Raw genomic sequence first — 22,592 nt, forward strand, 5'->3', positions numbered from 1 at the left:
GGAGGAGGCAGCATTGTGGGTATTGGTTGAGGTGGAGGTCAACGGGTGAGAGGTGGGAGTGCTTTGAGTGGAGTCCCCACTTCCATATCCCCTTTCGCCATTATCCCTCTCCTGGGCCAGCGCAACATCACTCCCACCAAACTACTGGAGAGCAGGCTGGTGAGGAGATGTGGCACTCTCTAAGGCCACAGATGAAGTTTCTGTCTGCTTGTTTAAGGCAGTAGACATGTTGGCATCCAAAGTCCACACGGCCGTTGCCACGGCCTGCATGGACTCATTTGAGGCCGCTCTTGTATCTCAAGGGAGGCTGCCACTCTCTCCATTGAAGACATTCTTGCACTTACCTGCGCCACCAATCCACTGATGCTGGAGTTGGACTCCTCCATCCGATCTGCTATTGTGGAGAGTGTGCATGACCTCTCAAAGATGGAGCAGTACCTCAATCATTCTCAATCTCAATGATGTCCCCCGGGATTCAGAATCTGCGTCCAGCTCAGCAGAGCTTGGAGACAAGTGCACTCTTTGACGCAGATTCTCCACAGCTGCCCCTGCCACCAGTGTCTGCTCATGCTCACTTGTGAGTGGTGAATTGTCAGGTGACAATCCAACTATCTGCCTAACGGGCCCCACCAAAGTGCCAGTATCTGGGCTGGTGCATGGCTGGATGTCCTGTGACGGTACGCCCTCTGAGGAATGGGGCTCCTCTGAGGAATCGTCCTCTTCTATGGCACCTGCCTTCTCATCAATCCATGAAGGTCCTGCAAGACAACATAAAGCAATATTAACAATCATCAGAGAACTTACAATCTTTCCATTGAACATACTGAGGTGTGCAACAGGTCAATCATTGATATCATCAATTCATCATGAGTGTGAAGGATGTTAAAGTTCTATCACCAGCCATATGCAGGTTGCCAGTCTCCCCATCTCTGATGGCCAGGCATGCAACCAGGTGATTTATTTCCATCGTCGCCTCCTCCGCTTCTGTCAAGTGTACTATTTGTGGTGTCCCTCCTCCAGTCCTCGCCCTCTCCCGTGCATTTTGCGCTCTCTTCTCCTACAAGGGATAAAGAACAGACGTGTGAGTAAGTGAAGGTGACGTGGTCACCTGGTGGATGCATTGCTTTGGGTGAGGCTGACGATGAAGCAGATGCTTCAGAGGGTGACTATCAGATAGATTCATCGCATTGCATCAGGATTGGGGTGAGTGGGCAACGGTGGGTTCACAAATGGATAGGTGAGGAAGTGCACAGAAAGTGAAGATAAGTTGATGATGAGACCTAAGAGAGTGTGAGGAGTGATGTGATGGAGTAGGCTTGGCAAGACAGAGTGAGGGGGTGGGAAGGGGGATGTACACCACAGGATGTGGGTAAATCAGCAAAACTACTGACTTTCCCTGACCTGGTTAGGTCATTAAATCGCTTCCTATATTGTACCCATGACCTGTGCCCCGTGCTCCTGCTACTGAGCTCCTCTGCCACCTCCAGCCACGCCGCCTTGGTGGCAGAAACAGGACACTTCCTCCTATCTGCCGGGTATAGGACTTCCCTCCTGCTTCTGACACCAGCCAGAAACAACTCAAGGGAGGAGTCGCTGAAACAGGGTGCTGCCTTCGCCCTATGATACTGCATTCTGTTATGGTCTTCCTTTCTCCTTCAAAATCTTTGTTGCATTGTCCCTTTTAAATACTCCAGCTCACATCACATCATTCGGGTGCACAGTACGCCTGCCGCGCAGCTTGGAGACGCGAAACCCAGAAGTAAAATTAAGGGCCTTCAATTCAGTAGTGATCATTCAAACCGACGCCCAAAACTTTTTTCTGGGTTACCCACGCTACTATTCATCGACCCGCTGAGTTCCCTCCGCCATGTTAAAATCATGCCCCTTGCCTTTACTGCCCTGTTTGCACCCTAAATAGGAATGGTAGCGTCATTATAATTGACCCCATTAATTAGGTAGAAAAAAAACTATAGTTTAGAAATAGTTAGTATTACAGTAAATAATACTACTGCAGACATTGCATTGGTTTTATTACTATAAAATATTATAGCTTGGAAATACATGGAATGCGGCCCCAGCCATTGCCTGCTAGTACCTTTTAGCGTTGTCGTGCCAGAGTGTGCGTGGTTAGTAAGAGGGCACCTGGTGCCGGCAAGCTCCTGTGCCACTATGATGCAGCTTGGGAGCCCGCCTGCCCTATGTTGCTTGAAATTCCGACGCCTGCTTGGTAACTAGGGACCATCGACCTTGCTCCCCGCCCCCCAACCTCACTTCCAATTGTACTTGGCCTCCCCTCCTTCCTGAGATACGATCCACAGCTCACTTCAGGTTTTCGTGTTTTTAAAAGAATTGTCTTTTTCCTTAATGATCGAGACCGGTTTGTTGGCCTAGAGCTCCCAAATGTAACATAACCCCCAGCCCCTGTGGTGCCCTCTTGTGCCCTGCTGAAGGCTGGTACACCTCATCCCACAGGGTGTACAGGCCCAGACATACATTGCGTCGCAACTGGGGTCCGGAGTAACGGTAACTCCAAGTGTAGGATTCCCACCTCTGACTTCACCCCTCTGCCTCACTGGCCTTACAAGGCCAAGTGGGCAAATCCAGTTTAATTCACAAAACAGCATATCTGAATCATTCTCTGGATTTCCAAAAGAGTTACGGTGGGAGTCTATTGGAACAGTTGACGAAGTATGGCCTCATAGTATTTCTCAGCATCACATTATAAAAACTAAAAATTTGCTAATTTGTCCAGTGAGACAATGGCCTCGATATTCAGTCCCCTGCAATGGGCAGGAGCGGGTCGGGGAGGGGTGCTAAAAAGTGAAATATGCGCAACGCGACCCGACAACGCGAACGCGTCCCTCGCCTTTTTACAGCGGCGGATATCGGGCCATCTGACTGTCCCACCATGGAGAGGTGGGACGCTGAATTAACATTAATATCGGGCTCCCACAGTGCAATTGGGAGCTCGATTTGAAATTTACCGCTGCTGCATGGATTTCCCAGGGGTCGGGAAACTCAGCAGTGAAAGGGACGCGGGAGCTGTCGGTTCCCCAAGGTAAGTGCCTCCTTCAGCACTCCTTGTGGGTCAGGAGGAGCTGGAGCGCTCCTCCCAAGTCCCTCAAGGAAGCCTTTGGCCTCCCCCAGCCCCGATCAGCGACCTCTCCACAGTCCTTCTGATCGCGGCCTCTTCCCCCCCCCCCCCCCCCTCCTGATTGCCAGGGACCGCCCCCAAGGGTCTCCGGTTGTGGCCCCCTGCCGCTGGTGCTCCCGCCCACCCGCCAACCAGGCTGTCCACTTGGTCGGCTGCCAGGTGGGAGATGGATCCACAAAATATTATTGCGGTCCTGCCATTAAGGTTGGCAGGACCTTCACGTGCCTGGCCTCGCCGGGTTGTTCGGCCGTTTTTGGCCTCACTCGCACCCTCCTACCTCCCTGTAAATATCTGAGCCGATATTTCCCTGGATCATTGTAGTCTATGGATTAAATTGCTCCAGTCTCAATCCTGTCTGAAGTGAGGAAGCTGACACAAATATGATATTAACAACTTGAATTTTCTTTGGATTTCCTACTGACTCCTACCACACCCCAATGAGGAGACTGCCCAGTTTCCTGTAATTATAGTTATGGCATTGTTTTGTGCTAAAATGATGCCAATTCTAAACTTCCATTGAAAAGCATGTTCAAATGGTACAAATCAGTTTGGTTGTTGAAAATAATCACAGTTGCACATGGAAAAAAATAACCTTACATCCACAAAACTTAAAAGAAAGAAAATAACTCACTGGCCGAATCTGGTTTTAACTAGTGAAGCATCGCGTGCACAATATAAAAAGGCTTTGTATGTGTACACAGTGGCAGGTAATGGGTAGTTGCAGAATATTGATCCGCTCACTTTAGCTCCTATTTTCCGAGGCCCTGAGTCTCCGATTCCAGAGAGCAAGTAGCTTGTCCACCTGTGGCTGGAATTTGGGGCGGAACCCGATTCCACCAGGATTCTGCTCCGTTTCTTCCACCTAATCATTTTCTAATAGAAGGAGGCATGGATGGATCTTCTTCCCACACCCCCTACATCAAGAGGGCATGTCTGGGGAGTTGCCAGGCAACCCAGGTAAGTCCACATCATCCACCATTTTAAAGGCCTCAGGAATTCTCGTCAGCTGACAGCTGGTGTGAGCCCTTCTGGAGCCTTACAAAAACCCCAATCCATTGCTCGTGAAAGGTAATTAATCCCAGAGGAGATTAATTGCTCCATTGGAAGCCAAACATTTCACCACAAGGATTTTCATTGACCTTCCAGGGTCCTCTGCCGGAGCGACATAATGCTGGTCTGACATTCCAGGCATTAGTCCGGAGCGAGTGCCATTGAAGTGTCCTTACTGGCTTGATGTGCTCACCCCACATATTCAAGTGACCCCAGTTCCCTTAATTTAGGATGTGGTCTGGGCTGTCCACAGGCAGATAGGGAGCGGCATACAGGAATTTTGGACGGCTACTCTTTAACAGTTTTACGTAGTATTACACCTATTTACCTCTATTATTATAGTTATAGCTGATGGAAGCAGAATAGCCAATGACAGATGACATAATATGACTCTTTGGCCCTGACATTTACTCGGAGCCAGGAAGAGAGCGGGGGGAGGGGAGGAGAGTGGGGAGAGGCGATTTTCGACACAACTTCACATCCAGATTTCAACAGGTTGGATTCTGCGATCTCAACTTGATTGAAGGATTACATTTTTTCTTCCGTGTTTCGTGTCTCCAAGCTGTGCAGCGGGAGTACTGCACACCCACGTGACGTGATCTGAAGTTCACTATTTAAAGGGCCAATGCAGAAATGGAATTTGGAGAAGTCAGGAGAAATTTCATCATGGATTCACAGAGAGCAAGGCCAGCACCCGGATTCGCAGAGAGCAAGGTCAGCACCCAGATTCACTGCTGCTTCCCTTGAAGTACTGCTGGGTGCAGTGAGGAGCAGAAGGAAGAAACCTGCTTCTGTTACCAAGCAGAAGTGGCTGAGCAGGTGAGCAGCTGGAGCATTGTGGCCCGTTCTTGAATACAGTACAGGAAGTGCTTTAATGACCTAACCGGGTCAGGAAAAGTGAATACAGTTGCTGATTCACCTACATCCTCTGGAGTACAACACTCCCCTCTTACTCTGTCTTGCCAAGCATACTCCATCACATCACTCCTCACCCCCACTTAAGTTTCAGCAGCACTTATCCGTCACTTTCTATGCACTTCCTCACCTCCCCATGTATCCATCCACCACTACCACTCACCCCAATCTTTATACAATGTGATGCATCTGTCTGATAGTCTCCCTCTGATGCATCTGCCACTGCAGTGCATCCACGAGGCTGAGAGCTACGTGGATAGCATGTTTCAGGAGGTGGTCACCCCGCAGCTTAAGAGAGCGCAGGCAGAGAGGGACTGGTTGATGACCACCAGACAGACCGTTGTAGTGAGGCAAAGGTTCCTCTGGGGATTGCAGCCATAGCCAAGTCCACAGCACCACGGGTGGCTCAGCTGTACAGGTAGGGGGGGAGGAGCAAGATCAGGAAAGCAATAATGATAGGGGATTCAATAGTTAGGGGAACAGACAGGCGTTTATGCAGCCACAGACGTGAGTACAGGATGGTATGCTGTCTCCCTGGTGCCAGGGTCCAGGATGCCACTGAGCAGCTGCAGAACATTCTGAGGGGGGAGGGTGAACAGCCAGAGGCCGTGGTCCATATCATAAGTAGAAAGAGGGATGAGGTCTGCAGGCAGATTTTACGGAATTAGGAACGAGATTAATAAGCAGGACCTCAAAGGTAGTAATCTCCAGATTACTCCCAGTGCCACGCCTTAGTGAGTATAGAGCAGATGAATGCATGGCTGGAGAGATGGTGCAGGAGGGAGGGCTTTAGATTCTTGGGGCATTTGGGACTGGTTCTGAGGGAGGTAGGACCTGTACAGACCGGATGGGTTGCACCTCAACAGAGCTGGGACCAATGTCCTCGCGGGGAGGTTCACTAGTGCTGTGGGGGAGGGTATTAACTAATTTGGCAGGGGGGTGGGCACCAGGATGTAGCATTAGAGAGGAGAAACAAGGTGCACAAAGGATTGGGAGAGACAGATAACACTAGAGTGAGAAATAGTAAGGTATTAGGTGAGATCAGACTAAGAATGAATACAAGAAGGTCTACGATAGTTTTACAGTGCATGTATGTAAATGCACAAAGCATTGTAAATAATGTTGGTGAGCTGCAGGCACAAATAGCCTTATGAAAATATGATGTTGTGACGATAATGGAGACCTGGTTCAAAAAAGGGCAGGATTGTGTACTAAATATTCCTGGATACAAGGTGTTCAGGAAAGATAGGGAAGGAAAGAAAGGAGGGGGTGTGACAGTATTGACTAAGGAGAATATTGCAATGCTGGAGAGAGAGGATGTCCTGGAGGGGTCAAGGACAGAATCTATTTGGTTAGAGTTAAGAAACAATAGAGGCGCCATTACATGACTGGGTATATTCTATAGGCCACCAACTAGTGGGAAGGATATAGATGAATAAATTTGCAGGGAAATTACAGAGAGGTGAAAGAACCATAGAGTAGTGATAATGGGGGACTTCCATTATTCTAATATAGACTGAAATAGTAATAGTGTCAAGGGCAGAGGGGGGAAGAATTTCTGAAGTGTATTCAGGAGGACTTTCTTGAGCAGTATGTTTGTGGCCCAACGAGAAAGGAGGCATTGCTGGATCTGGTTCTGGGGAATGAGGTGGGTCAAGTGGAGCAAGTGTCAGTGGGGAACATTTAGGGAACAGTGATCATAGTATTGTAAGGTTTTGATTTGCTATGGAAAAGGACAAGGAGCAATCTAGAGTAAAAATACTTAATTGGAGGAGGGTCAATTTCAGTGGGTTGAGAACGGATTTGGCCCGGCTAAATTGGAATCAAAGATTGGCAGGCAAAACTGTAATCAAACAATGGGTGGCCTTTAAAGAGGAGATGGTTCGGGCACAGTATAGATACAATCACACGAGGGGGGAAAGGTAGGGCAACCAAAGCCAGAGCTCCTTGGATGACAAAAGAGATAGAAAGTAAGATGAAGCAGAAAAATAACAGATGTCAGATTGATAATACAAGTGAGGCTCAATATAGAAAGCTCAGAGGGGAAGTGATAAAGAAAATCAGAGGGGCAAAGAGAAGGTATGAAAATAGACTGGCAACTAACATAAAAGGAAACCCAAAAGTCTTCTATAGACATATAAATAGTAAATGGGTAGCAAGAGGAGGGATGGGGCCGATTAGGGACCAAAATGGAGTCCAGCTCATGGAGGCAGAGGGCTTAGCCGAGGTACTAAATGAGTACTTTGCATCTGTCTTTACCAAGGAAGAAGATGCTGCCAAAGTCACAGTAAAAGAGGAGGTAATTGAGATACTGGATGGGCTAAAACTTGATAAAGAGGAGGTACTAGAAAGGCTGGCTGTCCTTAAAGTAGATAAATCACCAGGTCCGGATGGGATGCATCCTAGGTTGCTGAGGAAATTGCAGAGGTACTGGCCATAATCTTCCAATCATCCTTAGATACGGAGGTGGTGCCAGAGGAGTGAAGAATTGCAAATGTTACACCCTTGTTCAAAAAAGGGTGTAAGGATAAATCCAGCAATTACAGGCCAGTTAGTTTAACCTCGGTGGTGGGGAAGCTTTTAGAAACAATAATCCTGGATAGAATTAACAGTCACTTGGACAAGTGTGGATTAATAAAGGAAAGCCAGCATGGATTTGTTAAAGACAAATCGTGTTTAACTAACCTGATTGAGTTTTTTGATCAGGTAACAGAAAGGGTTGATGAGGGCAAAACGGTTGATGTGGTGTATATGGACTTCCAAAAGGCATTTGATAAAGTGCCACATAATAGACTTGTCAGCAAAGTTGAAGCCCATGAAATAAAAGGGGCAGCGGCAGCATGGATACGAAATTGGCTAACTGACAGGAAACTGAGAGTAGTGGTGAACGGTTGTTTTTCGGACTGGAGGGAGGTGCATCGTGGTGTTCCCCAGGGGTTGGTGCTGGGACCACTTTTTTTTTGATATATATTAAGACTTGGACTCGGGTATACAGGGCACAATTTCCAAATTTGCAGATGACACAAAACTTGGGAGGGTAGTGAATAGTGAGGAGGATAGTGATAGATTTCAATCATGAAGAGTCTAGACAGAGTGGATAGAGAGAAACTGTTCCCATTGGCGGAAGGGTCAAGAACCAGAGGACGTAGATTTAAGGTGATTGGCAAAAGAACCAAAGGCCACATGAGGAAAATCTTTTTTACGCAGCAAATAATTATGATCGGGAATGCACTGCCTGAAAGGGTGGTGGTGGCAGATTCAATTATGGCTTTCAAAAGGGAATTTGATAAGTACTTGAAAGAAAAAAATTTGCAGGGCTACAAGGAACTGGCGGGGGAGTGGGACTAGCTGGATTGCTCTTGCAGAGAGCCAGCACGGACTCGACGGGCCAAATGGCCTCCTTCTGTGCTGTAACCTTTCTATGATTCTATGATTCTAGTCAGCCTCATCCACCGGGTGAATACGTGGCCTTTAGTCACTCACAGTTCTGTTCTTTCACCTCTTGTAAGAGAAGAGAGCGCAAAACGCAAGGGTAAGGACTGGAGGTGACCCTCCACAAATAGTGCAGCTCATTAATGCAGACGAGGACGCCAGGGAGATAAGTGACACATCTGCATCCCTCTCATTCGGAAATGGAGAGAGTGGGAACTCGCAGATGCCTGGTGACAGAATTTAAAAACATCTTTCACACACATGATTTTATTTCATCAACGACTGAACTATGAAAAGCCTAAGTATGGCGATTGACAAGATTGTTACTTTGCCAGGACTAATTCATATCGCTTTCTTTTGTCTTCCAGGGATTTCACGTGAACACCAAGGGTCTGCAGAGATGCATGACAAAAATTCCTCAGAGGACCTCATTCCTTCTGAGGGTGCAGCATCACAGGATATAAAGCCATGCACCAGCACAAATACTCACACTTTGGTGGGTCCTGTTACATAGTTAGTTGGGTTTTCATCTGGTGATTCAAAATTTACCAGTGAGCACGAGCAGACACTGGTTGTAGGGGCAGCTGTGGAGAGTCAGCGTCGGGGGGCGCACTCCTCTCCAAGCTCTGCTCTGCAAGACACAGATGCTGAACCCGCCATTGCTGAGAATGAGAATGATTGAGGTACTGGCAAACGTGCCACGCACACTCTCCACAATAGTGGAGAGGATGGAGGAGTCCAACTCCAACAGTAGTGGATTAGTGTTTCAGGTAATTGTGACAATGTCTGCCATGGAGAGAGTGGCCGCCTCCATAGAGCTACAAGCACGGCTCTCAAATGAGTCTATGCAGGCCTTGACCACGGCCGTGCAGGAGATGTCTGCTGCCTTAAACAGGATGACAGATACCTTATCCGTGGCCTTACAATGTGTCACTCAAATGCACCAAGCTGCTCTCCAGCTGAGTGGTAGGAATGATGTGATGCTGGCCCAGGAGAGGGATGATGGTGAAAAGGAACATGGAAGTGGGAACTCCACTCAAAGTGCTCCCACATCACACCTGTCGCCCCCCCCCCCCCGCCCCCAACCAGTACCCGACACGCAGCCGAGGCTGCCCCTGCAATGGTGTAGGTGGAACATTTTTTGGCGGGGGCCCCATGGCCTCCAAAACCCAGGGGTCATAGGCCAAAAGCATCTCAGCAGTCAGGGCAGGGATCTGAGCAGTCTGCCTCTACCTCTGCTGAAGCCACAAAGGATATCCTACGTAGAAGCGATAGGAAGAGCAAGTGAAAGCAATTGTAATTCACCACATGGATTTCTGAAGAAATGTCCTGTTGTGGTTTCCCTTTTTTGTATTGGCACATAAAATGTATTGATTAGTACCACTTCCACGTCTTGCCCATTATTGCAAACCGAGTGCCAACTTGCCCTTTCATTTGCTTCATGATGAATGTCAATACACGACATGACAGGACTCAATGGGTGGATGTGCAGTGGGTGTATGCGTGGTTGAAGGACTATTTTGTGTATAGGCTGGGGGCTGGTGGTGGTGGGAGCGGGCTGGAGTATTTCAATGTTTCTTTTCCCCACTCTGACTAAGTGAACCTTTGAGAAATGAGGGCATCCCTGGCATCCCGAGAAGCAATCTACACAGTTGCTCTGGCGATGGGTGCCCCATCTTCATATTGCTAATCAACCTCCTCCTTCTCCTCATCAATGTTCTCATCATCAAAAGATGATTGACGAGCGCTTTGGTCGTCCTCCACCTCTAATCCTCTCTGCTGCGCAATGTTGTGCAGGACGTAGCACACCACTATGATTCTGGACACCCTCACTGGCGAGTACCGAAGGATCCCTCCAGACCTATCCAGGCTCCTGAAGCGCATCTTCAACATGCCAATGGCTTGCTCGATGACACACCCAGTGGTGATGTGGCTCTGGTTCTAGTGCTCTTGGCCTCATTGGTGGGGTTCCTCACAGGTATTATGAACCAAGTTTGAAGGGAGTATCCCTTGTCTCCTATGAGCCAGCCCTTAAGTCTGTCTCCTGGTAGGAAGAGATCTGGAATGTTGGACTGCCGCAGTGTAAAAGCATCATGATAGCTGCCAGGGAATCTGGTGCACACCTGCATGAACCTCTTCTTGTGGTTGCAGACCAGCTGTACATTGATGGAGTGAAATCCCTTGTGGCCGATAAAAACTCCTGGTTCATGTGGTGATCCTTGGATTGCCACGTAAATGCAATCAATTGCACCCTGCACCTGTGGGAAGCCAGCCACAGTTGTCGTCGTGGGGAAAGTTCACATAAGTGGATGCTCTGGCAAACGACCCATCCATCACATCCCTTATACATTTATGTGCAGCCGACTGAGAGACCCTGGAGATGTCTCCGGTAGCGCACTGGAAGGAGCCAGCGGCAAAGGAATTGAGGGCAGTGGTGACTTTAACAGCAACGGGCAATACGTGGCCACCAGGTCCAGCAGGGTGCAGCTCTTCTTGAAGAGAGCTGCACCTGTCTGCGACAACCTGCCAGTTCAATCTGAGCCTGCTTAGGCACCGCTCTTCAGATCGGTCAAGGAAGCTCAGCCTTTGTCTTTAGACCCTCTCACGTGGGTATTGCCTCCTGCAACCTCAGCCCCTCTGCAGCTTTCCTCTCTGCTGTTCTCCACTCTGTTATTCTCCAGATCTGTGTTGTGCACCTTTCATTTGTGCACCTGCAGATCCTGCCACAGCACGACGTCACTGCCGTGGATGGTGATTGTCCTCCTCATCCAATGTCCTATCAAATACATCCATGGCACCGCCCCCCACCCCCCATCCTGATTTTGTCTGTTTGAAAGCCTCCAAAGTTCTGAAAAAGCTGTATGAGTACAAGAACTTTCTGCCAAACGTTAGCCAGAGGGAACTGAGACATCTGCTGTAATCGCTGAGCTTTAATTCACACCGGGGTACTCAGAACTTTAAAGACCCCCATGAACTGCGGCTCAATCTCACCTCCGTTTCACTGGTGACTTTCCCAAGCCCCGGGAAACCAGTGCTGGAGGCATTAAATTCGAAGGTCTGTTAAAGTCAATTTAAAATCGCTTCATTAACATCTGATAATCAGGTAAATCGCTCTGATAAGTACCCACCCGCCCGCATTAATTATCGACCCGCTTCCAGTGAATAGGTTACTCGCACACAGCCAAACGTGCCTCCGTTAAAGCCGGAAGTGGGCGTGTAGGAGCCGGGTTGCAGAAGCGCTGCAAAATTCTATTATTTTAACTTCCCACCCACCCATTCTTGGGGGTTAAAATTCCCTCCTTTGGGATTGATTATAGTAGCAAGGACTACTTATCTGTCACCAGTTTTGAGCACAAAAGTGTTCTGGGCTGCAAAATTAGGCCGAATCAGTTCCACACAAATATGTGGTTGGGCCTAGCGTCTGCATTGAAAGGCATCAAAGGCTTTTTGGAGTTTTTGTGCCCCTATTGTGACATTCTCTTTTGAATATCTTCCTTCTTCTAATTTTGACACATGTAATTTTCCCCTCTCACCATTTGTGTCATCCTTAAAACATATCTGAGTTTGCACCTTGTGCTGTGAATAATTATGCAAATAGGCTGCCTGGAGTGGGGCTCTGACTCTGGGACTATGTACCTTCTGACTCAGAGGCAGGAAAGCTACCACTAAGCCAAAAGTTCATTCCTTGCTGACCTTGCGAGGTTATTAAACTTTTTTCAACACTGCAAGTGGTCCTTGGGGTTATGCATGTCCCACTACAGCCTCATCCTTCTACATGACCAATACTGCTGCAGTGACGGCCTCTACCCTGGTAAAAGAAAAAAAGGAACTTGCATTTACATAGCGCCTCTGGACATCCCAAAGTGCTTCACAGCCAATGAAATATTTTTGAGGTGTAATCACCAATGTAAAGTAGGGAAACATACCAGCCAATTTGCACAGAGCAAGGTCTCTTTGTAAGGGGGCTGAATTTAAACAGCAAAAAAAGTTTATCTCTCTGTTTCTCTGGGGATCGTGACATCGTCTCCCCAGATGGAGCCCACATGTGCGCTTTAGTGGGCTGGTGCACCTCTTCTCACTGGGCATACCACCTTCTCCCACATGACTGAGAGGCTGGGACATGTGAACTCCCAAGATTGGGAGTCCCTCCTCAGATGCCGCTGACCTTGTAATGGGCAAATGGAGGTTTCACTTCTTCCGTGGATCACCCGCATAAAGCCGACACCTGGCATATCTGGATCCCAGGCTAATTTCCTTCCAATTGTTCCCTTAATGAAAGGTTTTGTCAGTGCTAACTCTATTGAGATAGGTATGGGAAAAGTGGCATTTTATTAATTGAAAGAAACACAAATGTGAGCTTGGCACAGAAACCACATGCTTCCCACAGGGAAGGAGGAAAATCAGAGGTCGCATCACCATCATAGCATCTTCTAGAGACCAAGTCAAGATCTACAATGATGTGGACCTGGGAGAATGTTTGGTTGTCTCTGTTTCTCTCAGGAAGCTAAACAGGAGAAAATAAAAATGGAGAATAGAATTTTTTTAATTTCCAAAATGTGATTTTTTTTTTAAATGTTATTTGTAAAATTATGATATCTAATTACTGCATTTTGGTCTCTCTCTTGATTTTGTTCATTTGCAATATGTAATTCATTGCAATTTTTTTCATAGAGTTTGAATTTATTTGGAGATTAAATCATCTTGGACAACGGAGGATCGGCCGACAACTCAGGAGGAATTTCTACCCTTAACTTCTAATTAAGGGGTCAAGGGAGCTGGGTCATAATCCTGGAACTCCCTACCTAACAGCACTGTGGGAGAACCTTCACCACACGGACTGCAGCGGTTCAAAAAGGCGGCTCACCACCACCTTCTCAAGGGCAATTAGGGATGGGCAATAAATGCCGGCCTTGCCAGGAACGCCCACACCCCATGAACGAATAAAAAAAAATTACAAGTAATTTGACCCAAACCAGGATTTATAAGGAACAGAAAATATAAGGAAAAAATCTGTTACAGTTGAATATCAAAAACACGGGTAGAAATTCACCTTGGACGGGGCTGCGAAACAGACATTATCGCATAGGCCGCATGTTATATTCCTTGCCCAATATTCACACCTGTTGAAGTCAATGGAACTGAATACCAGGCGGGGAGTATAATGGACGGCTGCTGTGATACTGTCTGTTTTTGCAGCCCCTCCCATGTCCAATTTGACCCCCACTATTTCATTAAAAAATTTACATTCTACGAACTTTCAGCTCATAGTGCTTGAAAGGCCACCTTGTATTTGGGAATCCAAAATAGCACTTTTAACATTTGTCTTCAGTAAGATTCAACTTTCTACACTGGCAGAACCATGATATATGGCGCCAGGCTTGCTGCTGCTATGTGTCGATGGTCTTCCCTGGCAAGATTACTATTTAGTTTGAATGAAGCATTGTGCTGTGATATTTGCATACAAACGCTTTTACCGTTTGTATGAAATTCTTTTTTCCATTATTTTAGCATTGGTCCATTAATTTTAAACAGTTAATACGTCCATTAAAATAATAAACAAAGCAATTTTATATTTGTATGTTAATATATAACATAATATTAATGCCATTGCGATTTCATTTACTACTGAAATGTAAAATTGATTGAAATAGCATTTGGGATCATTTCCTCTGTTTTCATTGTATTATGTTATAAATATTAGAAAGATAAGATTTTATTGTGTTCTCTCAAGTTATATAAGTTTCAATTTTATTTGAGTTTACTTTCACAAATATACTGTGGCTTTAATCTAATGTAAGTATACTTTATTACTGATTCACATAATGTCACAGCTTTCCACGTGATTATGTCTTGCCTCTAGTTTTATTCAGTAAGCTGAAATATGAGCCTGTTTTTTGTTCTTTTCTCTGTCAGTTGGCCACTTGCTAAGTCTATATATATTAAAATATTACAGTGTAATGCAGGAAAGATGCTTAGGGGATTAAATTTGATAAGGCCCGAAACCGGGCGCGAGGGTCGCGGTGAATGCCCGGTTGTTCCGATGCATAAGAGATTCGTGCTGCCTCCTCATTTACCTGATTGTAACACAACGGCCAGGCCTCGCTGCGTTGTTCATTGTTCTCGCCAGCAGGGGGGCCCAGATATCGTGTGAGTTGCTCGTACCTCCTAAAGTTAGCCTGCACCTCTTATTTGCAAAAAATAAGATACAGGTCTGCACGGAGTCTGAACTGAGATCAGACATCACACATGTAAAACACAGATGCAGGTCCCATCCCTATGTTTACAAACTGTTGAGTTATGTTAAAACATTGAATAAAGGTTGCAAACTACTAAATCCCACATCCTCCAATCTGCAGGTCAGATCTCACCAATCTGTCAATCTGAGTTTGTACCAGGCTTGTGCGAGAACGTGCACCAACGTTCTCTGATGATGCAAGAAGTGGACAGAAGGAGGGGCATACTATATCTGCAGGGGGACAAGAGGCCCTCCAGACATATGTTCAAGAGGCAGTGGGAGACAGTAGGGGACAAAGTTAATGCCAGGCGCACAGCACCATGAACGTGGATGCTGTGCAGGAAGACGTTCAATGCTTTGACACGAGTGGTCAAGGTGAAAGAGGTCAACTGACAAGTGAAACTGCACCACTAGCCACATCCACTGGTCCTCGCACTACACCCTCCATCATCCACATACCAACAAACTCTTTCAATCAGTACTCAACTCTTCCAATCAGATGCTTCCTCTCACCCTCACACATTACCACTGTCGCAAGCCGCACACCCACAACTCACAGGTGACACACACTGCCAGCTATTCAATCATGACAGGCACATTACCCAAACATCCTGCAGGACACTCACCAACACATATCTCGCTTTCTTGCATATAGGCAGCAAGCGGCAGTGGCATTTAGCCCCTCGAGCCTGTTCTGCCATTCGATGAGATCATGGTTGATCTGTGACCTAACTCCATATATCTGCCTTAGCCCCATATTCCTTAATACCCTTGGTTAACAAAAATCTATCAATCTCTGATTTAAAATTCACAATTGAGCTAGCGTCAGCTGCCATTTGCAGAAGAGCGTTCCAAACTTCTACCACCCTCTGTGTGTAGAAGCATTGTCTAACTTCACTCCTGCACGTCCTGGCTCTAAATGTTAGGCTATGTCCCTTAGTTCTAGTATTCAAGTATAGGAGACCTCCAAAAACAGGTACAAATGCATCAGCAGCCAGAAGCAGTAATCCAGCAACTAACCTGAAAATGCTGCATGGTCCCTTGAAATAGCACTGGTGGGGGTCCTCCAGGCCGTCTAAGACATGTTCAGCTGTTCATGGTTAAGACAATGCGTTGCACACATGCATATTCTCCTTATTTTGCATGGTACCGGCATTCATTATCTGCGAGTGTGCAAACCCCTTTATCAAGATGGCATCCAACGCACATCACGCTAGAAGCACGCACCCGCATACCGCCTAAAAAACGGGTGCTACACTGATGAATTTCTAGCCCTTATACTCTGTAACCTTTCTAACATTAATCTCTTCAAATATTGTTCAAGTTGCTTCTAGTTTTTTATTGTTGTTATGTCTAATATACAAAAACAGAGACAGCTAATTACATAGCTTCGAGTGTTTGACATAAGGGCCAATTTTACAAAACCACACTGTGGGAGTGTATGTCGGAAAATCATGGGAACTCATCTTGCCAGTAATTTCCTAATATGGCAGGCAAGGCTTCCTGCGAGGAACAGGCATTCGTAAAACTAGCCCTATAGTCCAAAGATAACATCAAATAGTTTGGACCCCTGGTAGTTTGTACATTTTGCCAATATGCATTGTGAGCCCCAATTTAGATGTTGAGAAGGTGGTCTACCCCAATCCTCTGCATGTGCCATTTTGTAACTCGTTGCTGAGAAATATATAACAGTGGCTCTATTGTTTCCAGTCTTCCTGTAAATAAATGTTACTATATAGCCCTGATTTTGTTTTATATTCATTCTCAGGATGTGGGGATCGCTGGCAAGGCTGGCACTTATTGCCCGTTTCTAGTTGCCCTCAGGTTTGATACAACTGAGTGGCTTGCGAGGCCACTTCAGAGTCCGGTTAAAAGTCAACCACATTAGTGTGGGACTGGAGCCACATGTAGGCCAGACCAGGTAAGAACAGCTGGTTTCATCCTTAAACGGCATTAGTGAACCAGTTGGGTTTTTACGACAATCTGACAGCATCGTAGTCACTCCATTTGGCGAACTCCCACTGGCGCCGTGGAGGCTTAATGGATCAAGTAAGCCTGTGCACCCAGTTTGCAGCAAGCTACATTTAGCAGCAAAGAAAATCTGTGGGCAAAGGGAGCCAGCATAAGCTTTATTTTAATATCACAATCATGGTAATTAGGTCCCATGCTAAATTTCAAAATCTAATGGAGAACTTCACTCTGGCATCCATATAAAATCGACACATGATTAATCCACTAGCCTCGCCTGTTGAAGTTGGATTCTTAAAACTACATTTGTGTTGAAAAAGTTGATTCTAAATTTGTAAATGTGTTTTGAATAAGCACTGATGTTTAATTGCATATTATCATCTTTTATATATAAGACTTCTCTGTTGTTTGTTGCTGTAATTGAAGTACTGAGGATGGGAATTATTTGAGGGGATTTCTACACCACTTAATGGCCTAGAACGCCGACTGCATTCAGGGCAACTCAATTTTGCACAGTGGGCCTTAAACAGACGTAATGCCCCTTATTTGATTGTGCAAAAGGACGAATGCCTTCTTCAGGCATGGACCTTGGACGTCAATTTTTTGCCTATACCAATATGGCAGGTGCACACTTCTGGCTTGTAATGAGCGCATGCTTCCATGCACATTGGAGATTTAGGTGCCCCTTTAGTGCTTGAAAAACAGGTGCGACTCTATCGCATTTCTAGGCCACTATCGTCTTTGAATGTGACCTTTAAACCACCTGATCCTTCCAAGCCACAATTTATGACATGCGCCAAATCAGTCAGTCAGCTGTGAACAGATGTATCAACAAGTGACAGATGCCTTGTTGCAACGGAAAACATATTCATCAATTTGTGGAAAAGAGGCATTAGCTCAGCAGAGCACATAAATTTTCCTGGGAGGCCGGGTTTTCACAAGTGCAGAACATCATAGATGCACTGTGCAGAATATTGAGCTTGTCTGCCATCTGCTGGCAGACAGGTATACTGCGGCATTGGAAGAAAATGCACTTTGCCAGCCATCAAACTGGAAGTGCTGTGCCACCCTGGCACTGAGCCACAGACTTTGTTTCATACTGCCACATTGGGTTTCCATTCTTTCATGCCTTGTAGCTTTTAGCAGTATTGTACAGATACGCATTGTTACACCAACCAAACAGGTGGTAGTAAATATGAATAGGAAACAACAGGGTTTGCAAGCAATCAGTTTTTTGAATTCATGAATCTTGTGAAATCACTGCACAATGCTAACAGAAGAATACATTGACATTTTGGAGCCAAGAATGTGAATTGAAGCACAGAGCCTGTGGCCGACAATGGCCTGATGCAATTAGTGCCCATCTCAGCAGCCAATCGGTGTATAATGCACTGGGAGGCTGTGCATAAACTATGCAATTAGCTCACTGGTGCAAATTAAAAGACCCTCCCTCATAATGTGGACACAGCATCTGAGTGGCACTGCAGGCACCAATCACACTTTTCCAACAGGCGCTTCAGGGGATGCTCACATTGAAAAATAAAACTTTTAGGGCTCAATTTTCGCACCCGCGATCGGGTGCGTTCGTGGCGGGGGGGCTGCGAAAATCCGGGATTCCTGGGGCGGGTCTGGAGCCCGGCTGCAACCCGCCCACTTTCGGGTTCCCCAGTGACGCGTTGACATGCCGCGCAGCCCCCGCATGTGGGACTCCCATCGGCAATTAAAGCCAGCAGGGTGCCACTTAAAGTACTTAAACAGGTACTACAGGTCGTTTACAGACCTGATTAACGAGATATTTTAGGAGGGATGGGATTTTGAAATTAACTGAGACTGTTTCCTGTACTGGGGGAAACACTCCAAGTTCAAATGGACGTGTTGCAGCCATCAGCCTGTGGCAGCTGCAAAGGTCCATTTGACAGGTGGGGGAGGGAGACCATCACTCATTGCAGGAGGCCGCTCTGTCACTTGGGACAAAGTTTGGCCTCCACCACCCTCCTCCTAACAATCAAATGCACCAACTTGCACACTTACCCCGGGGTCCAGAGACATTTACCTAGTGGACCCCCTCAAACTTCCGGATGGGGGCTGCCGTAGCTGCAGTCATGACCTCCTCGGAGGGCGAACAGCATCACCAGCCTCGCCGGCCACGCTGTCCACCTCTGACACGTGGAGCTCCACAACACAGTGCTGTGACACATCCATCTGCACAGCAGGAGGGAGAGCAACCGCAGAGAGAGATGTGTCGCAGAGGGCACTACCCTCGCCACAGGGTCTACAGACCGAGGCTCAGCTTCCTGGACCTCTCTGAGCAGCAGTGCACACGGAGGCTCAGAGTCATTCGAAATATAGTCGTGGACATCTGCAGCCTCCTTCATGCCGAGCTGCTCCCGGCTGGTCCGAGCACCATCTTCTTACCTGTCGCTGCCCTCAACAACTTCTCCTTCGCATCCTTCCAGGGTGCCACCGGGGACATCGCCGACGTCTCTCAGTCATCTGCACAAAAAAGCCCTGCAAATACACCTACACCCACTCTGCAGTGACACAATGGGTGGCATCAGTTGTGGGTCTTCATAGTGATCCTCAGGAAAGGGCATTATTGCACAAACCAGTCAAGATTCACAAAGACGTGGCAGTAGTGGGGCCAATATAATATGTAATGTGAGTTGATCAGAAATTAAATATAGGTAAACACCATGACAAACCCTCAAACACCCTTGTGCATCCCCTTCACTCTCACGACACAGAAGAACATAAGAACATAAGAAATAGGAGCAGGAGTAGGCCAATCGGCCCCTCGAGCCTGCTCCGCCATTCAATAAAATCATGGCTGATTTGATCCTAACCTCAAATCTAAAGAACATAAGAAGTAGGAGCAGGACCCGACCAGTCAGCCCCTGGGCCCGCTCCGCCACCCACAGGGCCTTGACCGATCCGAGCTCAGCTTCATGTCCAATTTCCTGCCCGCTCCACGTAACCCCTAATTCCCTTTACTTCTAGGAAACTGTCTATTGCTGTTTTAAATTTATTTAATGATGTAGCTTCCACAGCTTCCTGGGGCAGCAAATTCCACAGACCTACTATCCTCTGAGTGAAGAAGTTTCTCCTCATCTCAGTTTTGAAAGAGCAGCCCCTTATTCTAAGATTATGCCCCCTAGTTCTAGTTTCACCCATCCTTGGGAACATCCTTACCGCATCCACCCGATCAAGCCCCTTCACAATCTTATATGTTTCAATAAGATCGCCTCTCATTCTTCTGAACTCCAATGAGTAGAGTCCCAATCTACTTAACCTCTCATCATATGTCCACCCCCTCATCCCCGGGATTAGCCGAGTGAACCTTCTTTGTACTGCCTCGAGAGCAAGTATGTCTTTTCTTATGTATGGACACCAAAACTGCATGCAGTATTCCAGGTGTGGTCTCACCAATACCTTATATAACTGCAGCAATACCTCCCTGTTTTTATATTCTATCCCCCGAGCAATAAAAGCCAACATTCTGTTGGCCTTCTTGATCACCTGCTGCACCTGCATACTAACTTTTTGATCTTCTTGCACTAGGACCCCCAGATCCCTTTGTACTGCAGTACTTTCCAGTTTCTCGCCATTAAGATAATAACTTGCTCTCTGATTTTTCCTGCCAAAGTGCATAACCTCACATTTTCCAATATTGTATTTCATCTGCCAAATCTCCGCCCACTCACCCAGCCTGTCTATATCCCCTTGTAGGTTTTTTATGTCCTCCTCACTCTCTACTTTCCCTCCCATCTTTGTATCATCTGCAAACTTTGATATGTTACACTCGGTCCCCTCCTCCAAATCGTTAATATAGATTGTAAAGAGTTGGGGACCCAGCACCGACCCCTGCGGAACACCACTGGCTACTGGTTGCCAGTCCGAGAATGAACCATTTATCCCAACTCACTGCTTCCTGTTAGATAACCAATCCTCCACCCATGCCAGAATATTACCCCCAATCCAGTGATTCTTTATCTTGAGCAATAATCTTTTATGTGGCACCTTGTCGAATGCCTTCTGGAAATCTAAATACACTACGTCCACTGGTTCCCCTTTATCCACCCTGTACGTTATGTCCTCAAAGAACTCAAACAAATTTGTCAGACATGACTTCCCCTTCATAAAGCCATGCTGACTTTGTCCTATTAAATTATGTTTATCCAAATGTTCCGTTACTGTCTCCTTAATAATAGACTCCAAAATTTTACCCACCACAGATGATAGGCTAACTGGTCTATAATTTCCAGCCTTCTGCCTACTACACTTTTTAAATAAGGGTGTTACATTAGCAGTTTTCCAATCTGCCGGGACCTTTGCCGAGTCCAGAGAATTTTGGAAAATTATTACCAAAGTATCCACAATCCCTACTGCCACTTCCCTCAAGACCCTCGGATGTAAGCCATCAGGTCCAGGGGATTTATCCGCCTTGAGTCCCATTATTTTACTGATTCCTTAGTGATTTTAATCGTATTTAGCTCCTCCCCCCCTAGAGCCCCCTGTTTGTCCAGTGTTGGGATATTCTTAGTGTCCTCTACCGTAAAGACTGAAACAAAATATTTGTTCAGCATTTTTGCCATCTCCATGTTTCCCACCATTAATTTCCCAGTCTCATCCTCTAAGGGACCTACGTTTGCCTTAGCCACCCTTTTTCTTTTTATATAACGATAGAAACTCTTGCTATCAGTTTTTATATTTTTTGCTAATTTATTTTCATAATCTATCTTCCCTTTCTTAATCAATCCTTTAGTTACTTTTTGCTGTCTTTTGAAGACTTCCCAATCTTCTATCCTCCCACTAAGTTTGGCTACCTTATATATCCTTGTTTTTAGTCGGATACTATCCTTAATTTCTTCACTTAACCTCGGATGGCTGTCATTTCTTTTACACCCTTTTTTCCTCAGTAGAAGCCTTACGCTTCCTACTGCACATATGTGATGCGTGCCCTGTGGCTGCAGCACAGGTAGTGGCAGGTTGAGTGAGGCTGACCATGAAAGAGATGCATGAGAGGGTGAGTATGAGATAGAGCCATGAGATTGTATGAGGATTGGGTTGAGTGGTAGTGGTGGGATGAGTACTAGCGAGGTGAGTAAGTGCAGGTAAGAAGAGGATGAGCTTTGAGTGGGTGTGAGGAGTGATGTGATAGAGTAGTGTTGGCAGTGCAGAAGGAGATGTGGGGTGGGGGTGGTGATGTGGCAGACGAAGGGGAGGGGAATGAGTAAGTGTACTCACTTCGGCTGACCTACTTAGGTGATTGAAGCGCCTCCTGCACTGTATGCAGGTGCACGATATGTTGGTGGTGCTGGTGACCTCCTCTGCCACCTCGAGCCATGCCTTCTTGGTGGCAGAGACAGGCTGCTTCCTCCCGCCCACCGGGGGGAAGATCGCTGTCCTCCCCCTCCTCCTCACCCCTTCTAATGATAGCTGGAGTGAGGCATCATTAAACCTGGGAGCAACCATCCCCCTGGGCTGCTCCATGCTGTAATTTTTCCTATTTTCTGCAGCATCAGTCAGTGGAGGACTGCCCCTTTAAATCGAGCTCCTCCAGCTGACAGACCTTACTGCGCATGCGCAGTCAGCCCGCCGCGCAGCTTAGCAGCGGGAAACCCGGAAGCACAGGTAAGTGGCTCCAATTAGCCTGCGATTCCGTGCGGAGCACACTGATTTCACCGGGCGCGTTACCCACGCGCCCAGTCGACCCCCCGCTGAGAACCCGCCGCCCTGCTAATATCAAACCCTTACTCTTGGGTGGTCTGCTCTTTATCGTAGGGCCACCCTTCCTTTCTGCCAATATTTCCCCACCTTCAAAAAATTTGGCAGAGCTGT

General features: G+C 46.8%; 2 protein-coding genes across 3 annotated transcripts in view; both read left to right on the forward strand.

The window, feature by feature from the left end:
* Positions 1-14,260, forward strand: part of LOC137327230 (OX-2 membrane glycoprotein-like) — a 50,874-nt gene extending 36,614 nt beyond the window's left edge. For both annotated transcript variants that reach the window (XM_067992836.1, XM_067992834.1), the window contains one exon: positions 13,223-14,260. In XM_067992836.1, the coding sequence (XP_067848937.1) occupies positions 13,223-13,224 (2 nt within the window). In that variant the 3' untranslated portion in view covers positions 13,225-14,260. The remainder of the gene's footprint in view (positions 1-13,222) is intronic.
* A 2,343-nt stretch (positions 14,261-16,603) lies between these two features.
* The window catches only part of arl13b (ADP-ribosylation factor-like 13b), a 98,354-nt gene continuing 92,365 nt past the window's right edge, over positions 16,604-22,592 (forward strand). Inside the window, exon 1 of the mRNA XM_067992826.1 lies at positions 16,604-16,707. The gene's annotated coding sequence lies outside the window, so the exon portion shown is untranslated. The remainder of the gene's footprint in view (positions 16,708-22,592) is intronic.

Source organism: Heptranchias perlo, chromosome 11 (assembly GCF_035084215.1).
Source record: "Heptranchias perlo isolate sHepPer1 chromosome 11, sHepPer1.hap1, whole genome shotgun sequence".
Classification (NCBI taxonomy): domain Eukaryota; kingdom Metazoa; phylum Chordata; class Chondrichthyes; order Hexanchiformes; family Hexanchidae; genus Heptranchias; species Heptranchias perlo.